General features: G+C 34.3%; 2 protein-coding genes across 2 annotated transcripts in view; both read left to right on the top strand.

Moving 5' to 3' along the window:
* Positions 1 to 5,786: 5,786 nt before the first annotated feature.
* LOC113814822 (uncharacterized) lies at positions 5,787 to 9,523 on the top strand. Its single transcript, XM_027366880.2, has 5 exons — positions 5,787 to 6,015; positions 6,183 to 6,376; positions 6,562 to 6,708; positions 6,993 to 7,121; positions 7,849 to 9,523. The coding sequence occupies exons 1-5, from the start codon at positions 5,823 to 5,825 to the stop codon at positions 7,906 to 7,908; spliced, it is 723 nt and encodes a 240-aa protein (XP_027222681.2). The 5' UTR covers positions 5,787 to 5,822; the 3' UTR covers positions 7,909 to 9,523.
* Positions 9,524 to 12,628: 3,105 nt separating this feature from the next.
* Positions 12,629 to 21,845, top strand: part of ast (protein asteroid) — a 10,659-nt gene continuing 1,442 nt past the window's right edge. Inside the window, exons 1-5 of the mRNA XM_027366881.2 lie at positions 12,629 to 12,753; positions 14,459 to 14,662; positions 14,985 to 15,414; positions 19,886 to 20,128; positions 21,250 to 21,845. The exon at positions 21,250 to 21,845 is cut by the window's right edge and continues 1,442 nt beyond it. Coding sequence (XP_027222682.1) covers positions 14,463 to 14,662; positions 14,985 to 15,414; positions 19,886 to 20,128; positions 21,250 to 21,845 — 1,469 coding nt within the window. The 5' untranslated portion in view covers positions 12,629 to 12,753; positions 14,459 to 14,462. The remainder of the gene's footprint in view (positions 12,754 to 14,458; positions 14,663 to 14,984; positions 15,415 to 19,885; positions 20,129 to 21,249) is intronic.

Genomic DNA, 21,845 nt, shown 5'->3' with positions numbered 1-21,845 from the left:
ACTGGCAGGGGAGACTTATGCAGCGCTGCTCCTTTTTTCGCACAAGGCTAGCCAGCGGTGGCAGCTGTAAGCGAGAAGGCATGCAAGCATCTTGGCCACCACACCATCGCTTCACACCACCCTGCGCATAAAGCACCCATGTATATATGTATATATATATAATATATATATATATATGTATATATATACATACATATATATAGATAGATAGATAGATAGATATTTGTTACATATATATATTATATATGTTACATATATATATATGTTAATATATTTATATGTTTTAATGTATATATGTATATTATACATGCGCGCGCATGTGTATAATGTATCTATACAGCTTATATATATATATATATATGTATATATATATAATATAATATAATATATATGTAATATATATATATATATATATATATATATATATATGACAGAGAGAGAGATGCAAATAGATACATAGATACACAGATATATGCTGCACTGCATATTCGCAATTCATATCATTATATACAGTCATAACAAAAATGCTAGCAATCTAGCATGGTCCGTTTACACTCACATGAGGCCATTGCTCTATCCTTAAACAAATAAACAACATTTAGAAGAGTGAAACTGGTTGTTACTGCTAAAATACAATGTGCATCTCTTTGTAGACATTTTTGCGACAGTCGTTTTTTTCATATTTATAAGTTAATGATTTTTTAAAATGATTTATAGACGCTACTGTGTTTGTGAAAACTATTTTTTTTTATGCATGTGCAGTTGCTTTACAAAAATGCAGTTTATAATCAACCTGTGATAAATTCATATAAGGCCTATAGGAACGGTAATTATAATACAAATGTTACCATACAGCCAATAAAAACACGGGATCAAATTTCTATATACATTATTTTCTCAAAATTAAACATCAGTGGAGAACAAAATACCTAAAGATATCTAGGCAACGCACAAAACAAGTGAAGAGATCGATCTTAAAACCGTGTTTGCGTATGCGCTGTAGTACCGTCTGCGAACGCGTGAATCCGCCTGAATCCGCCGTAGTGATACTCGAACGCTTAGTCGCTGCTTAGGAGTGGATTGGACCACTGCGTTTGGATCTGACGGAAGGTATGAATTATTCATACGTTTCTCTGTTCTATGTAAATATAAGTTTATCGTGCGAGAGGTATGTGTTTGGGTAATGTGTATGTATATATGAATATATATGTATATATATATATATATATATATATATATATATATATATATATATATATATATATATATATATATATATATATATATATATATATATGTATATATGTATATATGTACTAGTATGTATGTCTATATATATGTATATATGTGTCCATATATATATATATATATATATATATATATATATATGTATATATATATATATATATATATATATATATATATACGTATATATATATATATATATATATATATATATATATACACATACATACATATATATATATATATATATATGTACGTATGTACCTATATGTGTGTGTGTGTGTGTGTGTGTGTGTGTGTGTGTGTGTGTGTGTGTGTGTGTGTGTGTGTGTGTGTGTGTGTGTGTGTGTGTGTGTGAATATAATGTATATATATATATATATATATATATATATATATATATATATATATATACGTACATACATACACATATGTATATATGGGTATATAAACATACATTATATATATATATATATATATATATATATATATTTATATATACATACATATATGTATATATATGGATATATGTGTGTATGTATATATGTGTATATATATATATATATATATATATATATATATATATATATATATATATACATATATATATATATATATATATTTACATGTAAATATACACACGAATATATATATATATATATATATATATATATATATATATATATACATATATATGAATATATATATATACACATATACATATATATACATATATATACATATATATATATATATATATATATATGTGTGTGTGTGTGTGTGTGTGTGTGTGTGTGTGTGTGTGTGTGTGTGTGTGTGTGTGTGTGTGTGTGTGTGCGTATGTGTGTGTGTGTGTGTGCGTGTGTGTATGTGTGTGTATGTATGTATCAAAGTCAAAATTGGTCCCATATCCATAAGGGACATTTTTTTTTTTTTTTAGAAAAACATGCTTACTAAGCCGCGGGATGAGGCGGTATGGTGGCCAGTTCCTTTCCGCCCAACTCATTCACAGCTGAGTCGACTGAGAAGGGCAGCCGGGCGCGAACCCTGGACCAGACGATTGCAAGAGCCTATATATATATATATATATATATATATATATATATATATATATATATATATATATATATATATATATATATATATATACAAACACATATAGATACATGCATACATATATATTATATATGTACCTCCACCTCCTCCCCCTTCCCTCCCCTACCTCCCTTACCTCCCTCCTCCCTCTCCCTTCCTCCTCCCCCTCCTCCCATACCTCCCTCCTCCCCCTTTCCCCCATGCATACATATATATTATATATATATATACATGCATACATACATACACACATATATATACATGTATGAATGTATGCGTATATATATGAATAAATATGTGTACATATACATATATATGTGTTTATATATATATATATATATAATATATTTATAATATATATATAAATAATATATTTATAATATATATATATATATATATATATATATATATATATTATAATGCCCTCCCTCTGTCTTTTCTTCTACTTCTCTCGGTTCCTTGTCTACTCCTACTTCTCCTTCTTACTATTATACTTTAATTACTTTTACCTTCTAGTACTTGTTTTTATCTTACCTTTTGTTCTTGTTTTTTTTTCTACTTCTTGTTCTTCTACTATCACTTTTGTTCTACTATCACTTCTCCTTTTTGTTCTACTACTGCTATCAATGATAATAATCATAATAATTATTAGTGCTGTTATTATCATTATTAATAGTATTGTTATTATCATTATTATTATTATTCTCCTCAACCTCCATAATTGTCTTCTTGCTTCCATCGAAGATAGATCGAATTTAAAATAATAATAATAATAATAATAATAATAATAATAATAATAATAATAATAATAATAATAATAATAATGATAATAATTAAAACAAATGAAAAATTTGAAAGTTGACCAAAACTCATCAGTGTGAACTCTAAACCCAACAGCTGTTAGGTCCTTTGACGTCACTAACAACGTCTCTCATTAGGTGACACCGTAGACACATCGATTTTCTGCTTCGTAAACATTTTAGGTGATTACTTGTCTTGTAACTTTAGAGTCAATGACAGTCCTTACGAGAAATTAAGGTTGTGTAAACATAAGTAGGATCCTATTCCTTCTGCTATTGCGCGGAGAATTTTTAAAGAAATTGGCCCTGTGGAGTGTAATAAATTTTGGGATTATATTATCATCACAAAATATTTTTTTTAAGTAATGCATGTATCATTATCATTACTATTAGGTTATATGTTGAAAATGGCTCTAAAGTCTTGTAATGATGTTATGTCATTTTCAGATTCACAGAAACAATGCCAGATTTCATACTCTCTTGAGAAAGAAGCAACATATTAAGTAAAAGTGCTCCTAAACATTATTTTGAAATTCGAAAAACCTATGAAAGGACGGATGCATTATAGCACATGCAACGTAGGCCTCATACTTTTTTTTCCGTAAGAATACAACGAACTGATGAAAGTAATGAATAATAATTAATATAACATAACGAATCAAGCGTTTGAACCGCACAGAAAAGGGGGAAAGCCCATCGACTTTCGTAACCCAATACAAGAACACTAAAGCATGTACAGTGAACGCGATTCATTTAAATCTTGTTTCTATTTAATAAAAAAAAAAAGTGTAGCACCGTTGTACCAAAACTATCCACATTCTACATTTTCTAATATGAATGTGTTTATATGTATATATATATATATATATATATATATATATATATATATATATATATGTGTGTGTGTGTGTGTGTGTGTGTGTGTGTGTGTGTGTGTGTGTGTGTGTGTATGTATATATATATGTATATATATATATATGTATGTATGTATGTAGGTATGTATGTATAAATATGTATAGATAGATAGATAGATATACAAAGAGAGAGAGAGAGAATGCAAATAGATGCATAGATAAACAGATACATGCTGCATTGCATATTCTCAGGCCAGTTTTGAAGATTATTGTTTTGCTTAGTTACAGAAGTAAATACATTCAACTTCACTGAAATAATATCTACTGAGCGTAAATTTCTCCCAGACAGTTTCCAGAAGTACAAAGGCGGCATTAACAAGAGGCAGTTGCAATGAAGGTCATCTCTAATTCATGGCCAGTTGTTCGTGCAGACAGTACTGTCTTTCTTGTATCATTGATCTTATTACTGCTATTGTTACCGTCATTGATTGTACTGTCATCTATATCATTCTCATACTTATCATCTTATTCTTATGATTCTTATTATCATATTCTTACTATTCTTCACATGTTATCATTGGTAGTAATATTCCCATTACTACTATTATCAATACAAATATCATTATCATCACCTTTACCTTTAACCGTTTTCGCTTCGCCTTAAACTGGTCCTCGAGGCAAGTTGGCTACTCACGGTGTGCCATCAAGGAGACAGAACTACAAGGCCATCCATGGTGTTACTCTATTAACATAGGTTGGTATTAAGGCTCATGTTTGAAAAAAGATGAATGAGAACAAATAACTTCACCGGAGGCATAAGAGACGTGTTTTCACCGTTTTTAAATATTCATAAAAATTGCATGTATTCTAATGGAGAAATAAAAAAAGAGCTATCAAGGATATGAAACTCCTTGACGATTTCAACGGCTGATCGATAATTTAGGAGGAGATTTACATCTTTCGGCAAATTAACTGCTTAATTGTAGTATAACTGCTAATGGATAAACAGGATTCTGAATCATTCTCCAAAGGTATCCTAAATTCACGTACTGCTATATGTTACTGGATCGCAGAATATTTTCTTGGTTCGTTGGTTTTCCATATAAAACGATAATCTCATTCCCGTCGTATGCGTCACCGTTTTCTTTACCCGAGCCCCGAGCCACACTACTTTCCGTTTATTACCTTTACAGTAGGCTGCATATTTGCCTGTTCGTCGGGGGACTGATACTCAGCTCTATAAACACAGTTACATGGCCAAAGGGCAGACGAGGTAATCACCAGAATTTACAATTAAAAGGCAAACAAACCTAACAAGTGACATGAACACTGATGACCAAATAAAAGCAAATCAGACATATGAAACGTAAAGAGAATTAAAGTACCTTCTTTGGTGAGGTAATGCACAGGGGTTCATTTAATACTTTGGATTTTTTAGACACTAGAGTTTTGACACAGCATTCCCGTGGCACCAGTTGAGGAAAACGCTCGGCCAAACAAACATTTGACTGGCAAGTTCACGACGAAAACTACGGTTTACGTTTCACATCATTTCGCTTCACAAAGTATATCTTCAAATTCTCGCTGTGTAATTGTCGTGCAACGTTTATGTAAATGTAAAACCATATAAAAATGTAAATAACATAAAAATCTGTAAAAATCAAAAGGAAAACAAATCAAAGCGGGATTCAGGTGTATACTTACAACCGTAGACAATTAAAAAAAAAACGCTGTAAACATATCACCAGCAGATTACATTATCAAGAACACAATGACTGATAACGGTACTGAATACGTCTTCCCTTCACCATTCCTTCCTTCCACAGCCATGGGTGACGACCAGCAGTTCCCGGCTCCCGTCCACCACCCAAACTCTCTGGCCACAGACACATTGGGTTTTTCACAGCCCATTCAAAACCAACAACCCACTCAATATAACGTGTTTGAATACAGCTTTTCCTGTCCTCCGGAACTGTGCCCTCTGCGTGATGCTAGTGAACTTATCTTGAGTTCATCCACAGGTTTGTTGATGTTCACTTGTTTTATTTGTATGTATTTAATTAGTGTAATGTGCTATTCGACAGTGAGGATCGCATATTTGGGTCCTAAAAATCAGAATGTTGAATCTGATTTTCTTTTGAAGTTTACCATTAACCTCGTTACACCCGGGCCGGTCTTAACTTTTCAGGTAGCACTTGGAAGATAAAGGATGTGTCTTCGAACGTCCTTTTCACCGCCAAGAAAACATCCGACTGCAACTGCGGCGCCTGCTGTGATCCCACAGCAGGCAGCACCAAGTTTACTGTGAGGAATCCGAACAAGGAGTCAGTGATCATTGGCGAACGTTTCCAGGACTCGAGCAGCTGCTGTTCGGTCGAGCAGGTTCGGATCCATTCTTATTATTGTCGTGTTTCAGAATCACGCTCTTTCACATCGTTGTATTCCTTCCTAGTTACACCAGAATACCCTGCAGTACGCCAGGATTATAAAACCATAGAGGAACCAGTGTTGAAGGTGTGACTCCATACGCGAATTTGCTCTCCCTAACCGCAAGCTCAATTCCACAGCACATTGAAGTCACGTACCCATCGGGGATGTTTGTAGGCCAAGTGAAGAGACTCGCTGAGCGAAGCTACGAACTGACCAACACCAGTGGCGACGTGATACTGACAATGGAGGGAGAATCTGGCTGTTGCACCAAACCACCTCTTCAGGTTATTTCAGCCGACTTTCTTTCCTTTTCTTATTTTTCTTTTTAACTGTAAAGGTTTAGGTTTTGCAAGAGGGAATCTTAGTGCGTTGGCTTGTTAATATTCTAGCGGAAAATCCCTCTGTTTGCTGTTGTATAAAACCAAATTATCCTAATTGGCAAAATATCTTAACCTTTTTCTTGATAGACAAAGCAAAGCATATAATACACTGAAAACAATTATCTAACGAAAGAGAAGGCGACCTCGCAGACCCAAAACAATAAACAAAAACAACGCTTCAACTGCAGGTTTTCTCGGGTGAAGGGAGGCAGGTGGCTTCCATTGAAAGAACACGAGGAGTCAAGAACAAACTGGTGTTCATGGAGACTTTGGATATCCGGTCCAAGGTGTTGCTGCTGATTGTGACTGTCAGCATAGTAAGTAATCCATTGCCCCTCTTTTCACGAAAGGCAATGGCAGTGTTTGAATTTACATTTATAAGTCAAAATACTAGTATTTTATATATACATTTGTAGTTTATGCATCAAAAGCCTGCACAGAGGGAATAATTTCAAGACATTAGCAAAAAAGTTTAAACTTATTTTGAATATAAAGTCATTTCAAATTCCTTAACTCACTATTCAATTCTTCACAGTTTATCTGACAATAAAATCACTGAGTAGCTTTTACATGATGATTTCAAATTACTTTAAACAAATGTTACGTTTTTTCCAAGGGTAAATTCTGTAACTTTATGTTCTATTTTATTCAAGGGTGTGGTTATACACTGTCATTTCTTTAACATATATCATATTTCATTCTATGATGTGATTAGACACTTTCATTTCTTTAATATATGTGCGTGTGCATTTGTGTGTGTGTGTGTGTGTGTGTGTGTGTGTGTGTGTGTGTGTGCGTGCGTGCGCGCGTGAGCATATTGTCTGCATATATATATGTGTGTATTCTCTTGCAAATGAAATAATTTTGAGCTAGTTCACATAATACAGATTTATTTATTTACATCTACCTGATTCTCTTACTAAAGAGTGTTCCTTCTTACCTGGGCCGCATGAGATTAAAAATAAAAAAATAAAAAAATAATGGTGCTCAAAAATTTCACTTGTATAAATGAGGCTTTTCCTCACACCTGCCATTCGTCCCCAGCAAAGCGACGAGGACCAGAACAGGAACAGCAGCTCAACAGCAACCTATGGCGGATATTGACCCTTCGGACATGGGAGTATGTATTGTCCACTGTGAATTTTGTCGCACACAAAAGGATATGCAAGTGCTAGGCCATCAAGAAGTCAACTAGTAACATCGTGTCCACATTATTTTAGGATTTCTTTAATGCTAGTATAGCTGATGTTATTATTATTAAAATTATGATTATTTCATCAAAAACCTAATAGCTATAGAAAATCTGAAAATCGAGATGGTAAATACGTGTTATTGGTAGTACTAATAAATTGCCTTCTTAGTGATTGACGTACAGTCAGGGGCAAAAGTCCCACTATACTTACAGCCTTGAAAAAGTTTATATGTGCCGCCCATAGATGTAATATTCGTCTTATCCAGAGTAAAACACGTGGGGAAGGCAAAAGCGAACGGGGGTGAGGGAGGGAGGCAACATGGCGGGAAATAGGGGAAGTTGCTGGTGTCAGTTATTTGTATTTAATTGTCATTACGCTAATGATACTGTCTTGCATTGGCATTATTTCATCATGATGCTGGGTTAAACTAGTATTTGGTTATTGGTTGTGTTTCAGCTTATAAAGCGATAATGACATTAATTGGAGACCGAAAGAATAGAGATATGGGAACATGGTATGACAATCTCCGCGCCATCAGGTGTGCTGGGAATCAAACTTTGGCTCACAATTCAGATTTTGATTTCTTTTTTATATTACGATATTGTAATAGATGAAGGCATTAATCCCCAGTTTCACGGCATGGATGTTTTGCCATGGAGGCAGAGAAAGGCGATTTATCAGGAAAAGTGAGAAGGATCTCGACTCTAAGGCAGTGTACAAAAGAATCATACATAGGTCTGACGATGAAATAAAGCGTTTTCAGACTTTCAAAGAGTCAAAGTGAAGGTTCTTGATAGTATCGTATGTGTGTGTGTGTGTGTGTGTGTGTGTGTGTGTGTGTGTGTGTGTGTGTGTGTGTGTGTGTGTGTGTGTGTGTGTGTGTGTGTGTGTGTGTGTGTGTGTGTCACAGTTAGGTATAAGTGTCTGGTTAAGGCGTGCTTTCTTTGTAATTGACAAAACTATCTATGGATTGTTACCGTAAGGGCGACACATTTCCTGAGGTCTATTGTCTCTTCTTGTTAGGAAGCCACAAGTTTTGATATGTGTATTTTCGTATTCGTTAAACGATTCTCCATTACGTAGTAATGTTATGGCTCAGAAATGAAATTGGGAGGAATGACGATAACGACATTAACCTCCTGGGAAAATAGGTTGGGCCCTGGAATTCGCAGAATATAAGAATTTCGACATATAAGAGAGGTCACTATAACCCTCATAAACAATTAATCGGTCGATGATATACATACACACACACACACACACACACACACACACACACACACACACACACACACATATATATATATATGTATATATATATATATATATATATATATATATATATGATATGATAATAGATATTATGATACATTTAGTAATGATGGTTTCAGAAAATTGGATAGTCCTTCCAATCCCAACAACGAAAACAAGAACAAAAATAGTATAATAATGATAGTATTAGTAACAGTGATAGTAATAACCTTAACAATAATTTATATCAATGTTAATAAAAGCAATAAAATACACTCATTTCCCATTCGCTTCCCTTCCTTCGGCTTCCTTTTTACTTTGAATATGAGGAATACTGCGTTGAGAGATTTACCAGCCTGTAGGTGCAGTCGAACTTTTGCGTCCGACTGTACTTGTGGACCGAGTTGTAAACACAATCGGTGAATTAATGACAGGTGAATAAATGACAGGTGTGCCAAGCCATCTGAACGCGAGGGGTGAATGGCACATCCTCTGGGATCTTTCGCCTATTTCTATTAACGTGGAGAATGTCACTTGCCTTCTCATTTCTTCCTCTCCTTTGATTTACTTCGAGAATGTAATTACCTATTTTTCAATTTCATTAGGGAAATGTCATCTTAATTTGTATTCTTTCCCCCTCATTGGGTTTATTTTCCATCCTGGATTTTTGCTTCGGAGATTTCTATGGATGTGTAATATTTAAATGGATTCAGTATGTCATGACGCATTGCGCGATTGTATCAAATACCTAATCAGTCTTATCTTAGACCTGATTTCTGAAGCAATAGAGGTCATAAAATTGTGTTTCTGTTCCGTTGTTCCCCAAATTCCACTTAAAATGACAACGAATAACAGCCGGAGGAACCAATATAAATATAGAATATACCATATCTAGCGTCTGTGAAAGGATCGCATACGCACGTAAAGAAACAGCAAACACACAGACACTCATACATAGACACACAGCCACGCATATTACTACTTACACAAGACATATACTTTATGGGAGATTTTTACTTACAAAATGACAATTTCGTTTTATACTTAACTTCCTTTGCATTTTTTCCGTTTTTTTTATTCATATCTATATGTTTATTCATATCTATATGTAATATATAAATAAATAAGTACATGTGTAGCACTTCAATTAAAGAAACGCATCATTCGGTATTGTGCATCTGCTTTGCATATCTTACTTATCTGATACAGATACAAAGGTTATAATCGTCGATGATCAAAAATGTCACTTCCTCTTTATCATAATAAATCCCAATGGAATCCAAAACAGCTGACATCAGTACGAACCGATTAGGAAACCTGTTTTTTTCCCGCTGTTGCTCTGACAGTCACGCACAGCTAAAAGTAGACCAGTTTCTGCCACAACATATGAGGAAATACTTCCGGTGTTGCACTACGTAATGTACACTTGCGACGAAGGTATGTAAAACACTGTAGGCTGGAAGGAATTATGGACAGCGGGGGTACACATCCTTAGAGTTTCCAGCTATCGTTGCTATACTGCATACTTCCGTCGCGATTCGGCTGTGGAAGGCGTTCGAGGCGACGGGGGTCCCCTACCGTCCACCCCCACCCCACCTCCTACACGGGTGGAACATGAGAAAAAATGCCGGCGGGATTGGAAAAGAAGAAGAAAGTAAAAAAAAAAAAAAAAAAAAAAAGTTAAAACGAATAATAAAAAAATAAAACTAATAATAAGTAAAAAAAAAAAAGTTAAAACGAATAATAAAAAAAAGTTAAAACGAATAATAAAAAAAAGTTAAAACGAATAATAAGTAAGAAAAAAAAGTTAAAACGAATAATAAAAAAACGAATAATAAGTTAAAAAAAAGTAAAAACGAATAAGTAAAAAAAAAAAGTTGAAACGAATAATAAGTAAAAAAAAAGTAAAACGAATTAAAAAAAGTAAAAACGAATAATAATTTTAAAAAAGCTAAAACGAATAAGTTTTAAAAATTAAAACAAATATTTTTTTTTTTTAAATCCTATTAATAGTGAATATCGTATTTTCAGGTCTTTAAAGCTTCCTTGTTACCTTAAACTGTCCTGTGTCTCTTTTCTAAGATAACTGTAAATATCAATTTCATCAGCATAATGACTACTACAGGCTATAACTAGCAATTTCACATTTTCCCTTTGTGTATCAGTTTCTCATTTCATATTGTAAGTAATAATAGCAACAGTAAAAATGATAATAAAAGAAATATAATATAATGATAATAGTGGAAATCATAATAAAGATAAAGATGATAATGATCATAATAATAATTATGATGCTGATAATAATAATAGTAACAATGATAATAACAATGATAGTAATAATAGTAATAATAATAATGATGATAATACTAATGAGTAATAATATTAATAATGATAACAATGTGATAAATGATAATGATGATAATAATGATAATGAAAATCATGATGAAAAATAACAATATTGGAAATTATAACACTAATGATAACATGATTGATGATGATAATAATGATCATAGTAATGATAATAAAGATGATAATAATAATCATAATGATAATAATAAAGATGATAATAGCGATGGTAGTAATAATAATATTACAAAAAAAGTAATAACAATGATATTGAAAATAATCATGATTTTAAAGAATTACATTGCTGGAATTTATGATATTACTAGTAATAATGGCGATGATGATAATAATGATACCAACAAAGGTAATATTACATACCAGTATCATCATAATAACAACAGTATCAATATATATATATATATATATATATATATATATATATATATATATATATATACATATGTGTGTGTGTGTGTGTGTGTGTGTGTGTCCGTGTGTGCGTGTGTGCGAGTGTGCGTGTGTGCGTGTGTGCGTGTGTGCGTGTGTGTGTGTGTGTGTGTGTGTGTGTGTGTGTGTGTGTGTGTGTGTGTGTGTGTGTGTGTGTGTGTGTGTGTGTGCGTGTGCGTCGCGTATAGTGTTTTATCATGGATGAATACAAAGAAAAGAGTGCATATGTTAGTAACATTCCAAAATAACACATTTAAGTTTACGCTTTTGATACCATACATATGTGTGTTTGACTCATACACAGGAATTGCAAATCACAATAATTATAATTTCGAAAATTAGATGGCGCTAGTGCAGAGACCAGACATTTGTTCAACGTACTGTCGAATTTCAAAAGCGTTTACAGCATATATGAAGTGAAGCGAAATTCTAATAAAAGTACGAAGCTATAATAACATTAGATTTCGCTGTTTTCAAACGTAAATATCCTTCCTTAAATGCATTTCTCTCCTAGTGCCGAGTCTAATCACTAGATGGCATTATCATGATTTTCTTTGATTTTTAGGGGTAACAATTGTATTTATTATTTTTTAGGGATAACTTTCCAGTCTTGATTCATTGGTAGTGAACCCGTGTGTGTTTACCTCTGAGCGGCGACTAGTCAATACCATGTGGCCCATGTAACTGCAAACGTTGTGGAAGACTAATAAAGGTAGTATGATCTATTCATGAGTTTAAAGGTTACCTTTGCTTTATGCGGAATATGGAATCATGGTATTCATGAGTGTACAAACGTAAATAAGGTAATAAGAGTCGTTTGATAAGGTGACTTCAGGGTGTATGTTGGAAACAGGTTAAAATGTTCTCTTCATTAATTACTAATAATTAAATGTCATTATAGTGGCGTTTTTATTTCTTTGTTCATATTTTCATGTTACACGGATGATGGTGGTTTGTGTGAAATTGTTTAAGAAAGAGTCGGGGAAAGATAAATGTTCAAGGTGTCTGTTTTGCATCACCGTGCTGTAGAATTACCACTAGCAATGACAAATTTGCTGGCAACACTTTTAGATTGTTATGGTGTCTTCTTAGGTTTATTGCTAATTCTTGTCAACAAACTTGAATCCACAAAAAAATCCTAAATACCTTTGCATGTCTGTTCATGATGATAGTGGTACAGATGGATTTTTCTCATCTAGAATTGTGCCACGGAAACGCCTCAAATATCCACAATCTTAGCCCTAAAAGCGTTGGAGAGCATGAATGTTATCAGAGAAATTGTTAGATTGAATACGAATAATATACAGAGAATTGGTCAATGTATAGATAAATACAGGGATGCAACCATCCGAGGGGGGCTGCTACCACCCAATCACCACCCTGGACAACAGAGAATCCACTATATATGTATAGCAGGAGAGAGGGTAAGACAGGCTCGGCATAGGGCGCCCCCATATGTCAGCCATATTCTCTATCCTGCCTTTAACACATGGATTCTTTGTCTTCCAGGCTGGGGGTTGGGGGGCTTTATCTCCCAAGTGGGATTGCATTAGTTGATTAATGCCATGTTCGACTCTGAATTATTTTGAATAGATCAGATTCATTACTTCAAACTATATGTCACATATTTTGTGAACTGTTATATTTTTATTAAGCATCACATTATATTATTTCAACTGGAAATAAAGATTGAAACAAAAATCACCAAACTGTTGAAAATGCATATTTGAAAATTGAATGTTAATTTTTGCAAGAAATTTGGTCATGCACACCCTCTTACTGGTTGCATTCATTTAAGATGATTATTGAAAGGCATCCTATTGAAATAAAACATATTTGATTGTTAGATGTATATAGATTTTTTACTGTTATTATCATTATTTGTATTAGTATTAGTATTGTCATTGTTGTTATTATCATTATTGTTATTATTATTATTATTATTATTATTATTATTATTATTATTATTAGCATTAACATAGTTATTTTGATTATTATTGCTATTTTTTATGCATTTATTTATTGTTATTGTTATTGTTATTATTATTATTATTATTATTATTATTATTATTATTATTATTATTATTATTATTATTATTATTATTATTATTATTATTATTATTATTATTATTATTATTATTATTATTATTATTATTATTATTATTATTATTATTATTATTATTATTATTAATAATAATGTTATTATGATTATTATTACTTTCTTGATATAGTAACATCATTTTCTTTCATTTTATAATTTCCTTTCAATGGGGAAAATGATCAGTTTACTCCAGACACAATATATGTAACAAACTGGTGCCTTTTGATGTATGTTGGATATGACAAATCTTTTACCAGCCTTTTCTTTGGCTCTATTATAAGTTATTATGTATTGATGTTTGTCTTATATTTTCCAGAAAAATGGGTATACGTGGCCTTCACTCGTATGTCCTTGAACATGCATCAAAAACCCTTGAGTGGCACAAGCTTCACAACCGTAATCTCATCATTGATGGCAACAATTTGGCACATTTTTTGTATGATGAATGTTCAGGCATCAATGCTTACTTTGGGGGCGACTATGACAAATATGCAAATTTCATCCAAAAGTTTTTTGAAGGGTAAGCTCATTTACTTTATTATAGTTTTACTTCATACTGTTTAGGAATTTACTAAAAAGTTATAGTGACCTATGTATGATTTCCTTGCTGGATTTATTGTAATGACATGTATTAGATTCTCTCTTGCTTGCTTTTTCCATCCCTCCTCTCTCTCTGCTTTTTTCACCTATTAATAGAATATTTGTTATACTGTTTGGCTGTTTACCTAGTTTTCACATGAGTTATTAACTCTTGTCTATAAGATTTATTGTCTGTACTATTGAGCCATAATCCATTTTTACAAGGAATTTCTATTTGTAATATATCCATGATATATCCACAGGTTGCAGAAATGTAATGTAAAAGTCATCGTTGTGATGGATGGTGGCCAGCCTGTTGACGGCAGCAAATGGGTGACAGTCCAAACCAGGTTGCAGATGCAGCTGAGCATGTGTCTGCGAGCCAGCCCCTCCATTGCCAAATTCAAAATTTTTCCCCCAATGGGTCGCCAAGTCTTTGTGACAACTCTTCGCTCCATGGACATCACGATCTTGCAGACTGACTTTGAGGCTGATATGGAAATAGCTGTCCTTGCCAAGAACCTGGGCTACACAGTGTTAAGCAATGACTCAGACTTCATTGTGTGTGATGTGCCCCTGATCAGGCTGGAATCCATGAATTACAAGAATGTCGTTACTGAGACTGATAAGAAGACTGGAGAGACCATCAACTATATTCCCTGCTTTCTCTTTAATAGAGAGGAGTTTTGCACGGTTAGTATTTTTTTGAAGTTGGTATTTCTGAAGTCATACAATGGTGGGAAACATTTCTGTATCCAGCTTTGCTCATTCCACAATCTTTTAGATATTGTTGCATTTCTAGAATAATAGGAATTTTACACTCTTTACAGTCAAAATTATGCACAATGGGATGATCTATGAATTTTGTTGATAAAAAATACTAAGGATGTTTTTGAAGTGCCTTGAGCCTTCTGCCACTTGCAGTACAAATACCAGTGTGAAATGTGTTCAGTAATACTTCTGTTGATATTTGTTTAGTTTAAATGGTGACTGATATTTGGAAGTCTTAGATTTTTCTTAGCTTAACTTAGGGACATTTCTCATTCCACTAGCTTTATAGCTTGTGAAAGTTTTATCAACTGAAAAGATGATTGCTATGAAGAGTTTACAAATATCTTCTGCATGGTATATTTGCTGTTTAATGTAGTACACTTCAATTTGCTGAACTTAGTTGATCTAGTCATAAGTCTGTCCATTGTTTTACGTGTACAATATCTTTCCTATAAATTTGACATCAGTTTTATTTGATATGAAATTACATTTATTCGTCTATTAGTAATGTTATTCATACCACCATTCAGGTACTTACTCAATAGTTTTCCTCTTAACTTTATGTTCAGAAACCAGGTCCATTGAGTATAGGATAATATTTCTAAATAAATGTATACCTAAATACATTGCTTGCATCATAAAGCATCATGTGCAGTAGAAAAAATTGTATCATAATAGAATATTTCCCTTTTCCTTTAAAAAACTGGAGGTGGGGGTAGCTATGTGGTGGCTTGGGTAGGTACATACAGGAGTTGCATTGGATATATAGCAACATAGACACTGTCACAAGATAGTTACAGATGAGAAATTTTGCAAGTTTTTGTTTACATATTGGTAGCTTTGATGACTGTGATAAATGCTAGATTTTAAAGAACAAGAACTCCTCTTAGTTGAACATTGTGCCTGGAAAAATTGAATGACAGGCTGTAAATTTTTATAATTGGATGCATTTGACAGACTGTTGATGAAAATAATTTGAAATACAACAATGCAATTCATACATATTGCATGCTGTTGAAAATCCCAAAAGTGCATATTAACCCTAATAAAGAAAAGAAGTGGGTATAATTACTAATGGTATATTGCTTTAGTCTCACATTTTCTTGTTTTTATTTATTTATGCCTTTTAACCTTTCATGCCAGGGTCAGAATTTTGTGACATAATAATTATACAACAGTCAAGCCTTTCTGGCAGGGTGTGTGCTATGTACAGCTGGCCCACCCACTCACTCGCTAGAGCAAGTTATGCTATGTATGCACATCACATCATTATGTCTCTACTAACTGTAGAAAAGCTTAAGATTTTCATGTTTGACCAAGGCCAGTTTAGATCTTTGTTTGTTTGTTTGGAGAACTGCTATAGGGTAGCTAGAATTAACTTGCTAAACATTATCTTATTGCTTCCTGACTCTCCTCCAGTTTTTAAGGGGCTTCATGTGGACAAGGCTGCTTGAATTGGAAATGAAAGTGAAATTTTACTTTATTGTCGTCAAATTTAAAGGTTATCCCATTGGATCCAAGTGCTTTGTTGCCTGCACATGGCCCAAAATCCAGACATTAGGCTTACTTGATTCACGTCTCTCTGGTGTGTGGCATGGGTGCTAGGTGCATGAGAACACTCATGGCTAGTGTCAAGACTCCATGCCTCTTCCTTGCAATGTTCTCAACTCTTTTTCTGCATTTGTCATTTGATATGCTCTGTCTAGATGTATTCCTTGTACTGACTCCATATTATCTCTCTAAGTATTCCATAACTCATGGATGATACATTTCACACTGATTTTTGAATGGAAAAAATGCAAAAACCGTTTCTGAGTCTAATCACTGTGCAAGATCTCTGTGCACTTGTGACTTGTTCCTGCCACCCTTGCCTTCAGCTGAAATTTTCATGACGATAAGTTCTGTCACCCTGGCCGTAAGCCAGATTTTTCCATGATGGTATGACTGTGTCACTTGTCTCTCAAGCCAAATTTTTCATAATGTGATAATCATATCATGCAGATGATAGATATTCTTTGTAAACAAGTTATCCAAATTTGTTTAAGAAGCAATCATTTAGAAAGTGCAACCACATCCAAGTGCAAAATTGTTTATTATTAACATTGATATATCAAAAAACCCAGAGATGATAACATTACTGTCACATGACTGAATTTTATCTTGAAATTTATTTATTTTATTATTGATTTCTTCTTTCACTTTTGTTGTTAGGAAATCATAAGGCAGGATTTTTTTTTTTTTTTTTTTTTTTTTCTTTTTCTTTTTGAAAAACTTTTAGGGACAACACTTTCAAATATCTCACATAACAACTAAGCTGGCCCTGTTACTATGCTGTTGCCAAAGGCTTGATTCCTCTGCCATTCTTAGGAATTGAACTCAAATTGACAAATTTCATTTTATTATTGAACTATTTTATATGATTGGTCATTTTACTGATATTATATGATGGAGAAGTAATAAGTATAGGCTGTTAGATACTGACCGGCCATTATGGATGTTTTAAAAAAAAAATAATAAAAACCAGCAATCCAAGCAGTCATGATGGAGCAAAGCTTCTCAAAAATTGGCAGGATATTTACTTGTATTTATCTCCCTTAACCCCTTGGATCTGGCAGTTTCACGGCAATCACATGGACCAAATTTTGGGAATTAAGCCTTCATGTTGGCTGGGTGCACCAGAACACTCATGTGCGGTGACAAGACTGTGCTTCCCCTTTGCAATGTTACTTCCTCTTTATGCATAATTGTTTTTAGCTTTTAGCATTCTCCAATATCCATATTTGTCATTTGATTTGCTTTATCCGGATGGTAATAGACTGTTTTCCTCACACAGACTCCATATCATCCCTCTAGGTAGTAGATGATTCAGTACAAGGAAGAGGAAAATGCGTAACATTTTCTCATTTCTGTAATTTTTTATATACTCTCTGAGCCAATCACATAAGTAGGTCCTCATTTTTTCTTACCTCTTTTTATCTTATGAATTATTATAGTGTAAAAGTATAAGTACAAAATAAGAATTCTTGGAATGTATGGCAAATACAACCTCATATGAAGACCCCCATTCTCCCATTCACAGTTGCTCTCAAGACTTGTAGTCTTTGGGGATGTTCAGGGTTACTGTAAGAGCAATTCCTATATTTCATTATCATTAGATTAGCCAGATTTATAGATTACTTATTTTCAGACTTGTGAAAACTCTCATGCCAGGGTGTTTTTACTCATGCAACCGTAATATAATTGAATGATTGTGATTTCCTTTGTAAAGGCTGGATGCATGTCAGAATTTCACTGCGGCAGTTAGTATCAAACTTAAAATCACCTCAAAGCATATAATGATAGATAAATAAATGAATAGATAGAGGTGTATATATAGATATATGTCTATAGTGTATAGGCCTACTCTGTGTGGGTGTGGATGTGGATATACAGATATATGAGTAAAATAAATGTTCATCATGGATGTAAATTGGGTTGACAGTCTTGAATATATGTTAATTAGTAGGATTTTTAAAATCTATGATAATGCATGAGCAGGAACTATAGGCAGAGGTAGTGCAGAACATTATGAATACCAAGTTGTTTATGACAAACACAGAAGTTGGTTGTGAATTGAAATTATGTTTGGAAAAAAAACAAAATCTTAAAATGTATTTCTATATCCCTTGCCCTTGCAATTATGTTTCTCCTCCACTTAAAACTAAGACAACCATATCACTGGCAGCAGATACATTCCGTGCACGATAAGCTGATGTTTGCAAATGAGTGTTGGACACAACAAGTATTATTGTGTGTGCTCCTAGAATTTTTTTGTTTATTTTTTGCAATTTGATCTTGATGGCCACTATCAAAGTTATTATTTTCAGCACTATCATCATTATTACTACTACTTTCCTTGCGTAACCCTCCTCTGATTAAAACCTCTCAAGTATGTGCATGGGTGTGTGTGTGTGTGTGTGTGTGTGTGTGTGTGTGTGTGTGTGTGTGTGTGTGTGTGTGTGTGTGTGTGTGTGTGTGTGTGTGTGTGTGTGTGTGTGTGTGTGTGTGTGTGTGTGTGTGTGTGTGTGTGTGTGTTTGTAAATGTGTGTGTGTGTTTGTATATGTGTGTGTGTGTTTGTATATGTGTGTGTGTGTGTGCCTGTGTCTTTGTCTGCAAGTGTGTGTGTGAGAGAGTGAGAGAGCACAACCAGAGCAAGCAATAAAATGAAAAGGCCTTCTCCATAATTGTATTTTTCTGCTCCTCCCCTCAGTATTCTGTTTACCACCCACCCACACAGACTTCTGATCAGCTGACTCCTATTTCGATTAAGGAACTTGAACCCCCTAGTATTAGTTATAGTTCACATGATTATGATGAAATTGTCATAAAAGAAATATTCTCTTTTATTTACAGAATGCTGGCATAAACAAAGAACACCTGCCTCTCTTCGGCACCTTGTTGAGTAATGACTACATACCCCTTGGTGCGTTCTCCAGCTTCTATCTTCAGTTGCAGTCGGAAATACAGCGGCCTGGCCATAAAAAGATGAGAAAGGGAAAGTTCGGAGACTTTACAGAAGGCCACCGAAGAATAGTGAATCTTTTGTCTTTCTTGTCTCGGCACGCGTCAAAGCCTCTCAAGAAAATTACGAATATTGTAAGTGTCTATCTTGTTTTGCTCTTTTGTCATTCTCCCTGTGTCTCCTTGTTGTCTTTTTTCTTTTCCTCTGTGTTTCCTTCTCATGCTCCCTCCCTCTCCCTTCTGTCTTCCTCTTTCTTCTACATCCTATCCCCCCTCTCCTCCCTATTTTACGGCTTTCTCTGTCCTTTTACACATACACACTCATTCACTCACTCACTCACTTATGCTCACACTCACATGCACACATGCACTCTTGTACTCACACACGCACGCATACGCATACGCATGCATGCACGTACCCATCCCCCACCCCCACACACACACACACACACATGCACCCACGCGCACCCACCCACACGCACCGACACTCTCACACACGCACATGCACACACGCACATGCACGCACACACGCACAAGCACACACACACACACACACACACACACACACACACACACACACACACACACACACACACACACACACACACACACACACACACACACACACACACACACACACACACACACATATATATGTATGTATATGTATTTTTTAAATGTATATGAGCATATAAAGGTATATCAACACAAGCACAAACACAATAATCTGTACACAGAAATGAACAGGAAAACAGCCACAATAAGAAATAAGAATGAATTGTTTTAAACTTTTCCTGTGTTTCTTTTCAGATGAAGAGGAAATCGTATCCATTTTGGTTAAATTTTCACCTGAAAAAGGAATTCGTGAAGAGTTTGAAACATAAAAATTTATTTTCATTTCTTATTATGGCTGTTTTCTTTTTCATAGATGTATATATTATATAAATGTACCTAGATATATGTGTGGGTGGGTAGGTAGGTAGGTAGGTAGGTAGGTAGGTAGGTAGGTAAGTATGTAGGTACTAGGTAGAAAGGTAGCATGCACAATACATATGTATATGCATGTGATATACTATTTGTTATGTATAAATGTCTTTCCCTCTACCTTTTGCCTTTTTCTATCTAATCTTTAATTTTACAACTTCATGAAACAAATGTACATTCTTTGACAATACTTTTAGTAACTTTAGTAACTTTTGATTTTCTGTTTGCCTGTATTTCCAGAAAATTAAAATCATTTTATATACTCCATACAGGTAACAAGTCAGTACTTCAATAACAGGCTGAGAAGAGAAGTGAACTCATGTGTTGAAAGTTATGCCAACTTGGATGCTAGCAAAAGCAACCTCTTCAGCGCTCTCCCAGAATCCATCATCAGCGAAGCTTCTCTAGAAGAGGTGGGAAAAAAGGGAAAGATAATGCAAACTGAATTGAGACTCAAGAATGGCAATCGGCCTCCCAACTGGTTTGTCGAGGCTTACCGTACACAGCGCATCCCCCACGAGGTGTCGGACATTTTGACAAAGGGAGACTTCATCTCCCCACCACAGGTTGAGATGAAGGAGCTGCGTTCATCGTACTTAGTGGCTGAACGCATTGTACGCTCTGTGTACACTGTTTTGTGGAAGGGCTTGCCATTAGAAGCACAGGAATACGACAGTGAGGAGGAATCGTCAGAATTCGACAACAGTAGCCAAGATGGCACAGATGTTACACTTCTCGACAGTGATGGAGAAGAGGGAAACAAAGAGGCCAGTGATGAAGAGGAAGAGGAAGAAAACGAAACAATCAGTAAAGAAGAGGGAAAGGAGGAAATCAACATGATAGCTGACGAAGAGGAAGAGGAAATGGT

Source organism: Penaeus vannamei, chromosome 15, assembly GCF_042767895.1.
Source record: "Penaeus vannamei isolate JL-2024 chromosome 15, ASM4276789v1, whole genome shotgun sequence".
Lineage (NCBI taxonomy): Eukaryota > Metazoa > Arthropoda > Malacostraca > Decapoda > Penaeidae > Penaeus > Penaeus vannamei.
Note: the sequence above shows the minus strand (reverse complement) of the source record. Positions and strands in the feature narration are given on the sequence as shown.

Coding starts and splice junctions, on each gene's coding strand:
- LOC113814822 (XM_027366880.2), top strand. CDS start 5,823: ATGGGTGACGACCAGCAGTTCCCGGCTCCCGTCCACCACCCAAACTCT. Junction 6,016..6,182: donor TATCTTGAGTTCATCCACAG/GTTTGTTGATGT, acceptor TTAACTTTTCAG/GTAGCACTTGGAAGATAAAG. Junction 6,377..6,561: donor GCTGCTGTTCGGTCGAGCAG/GTTCGGATCCAT, acceptor TCAATTCCACAG/CACATTGAAGTCACGTACCC.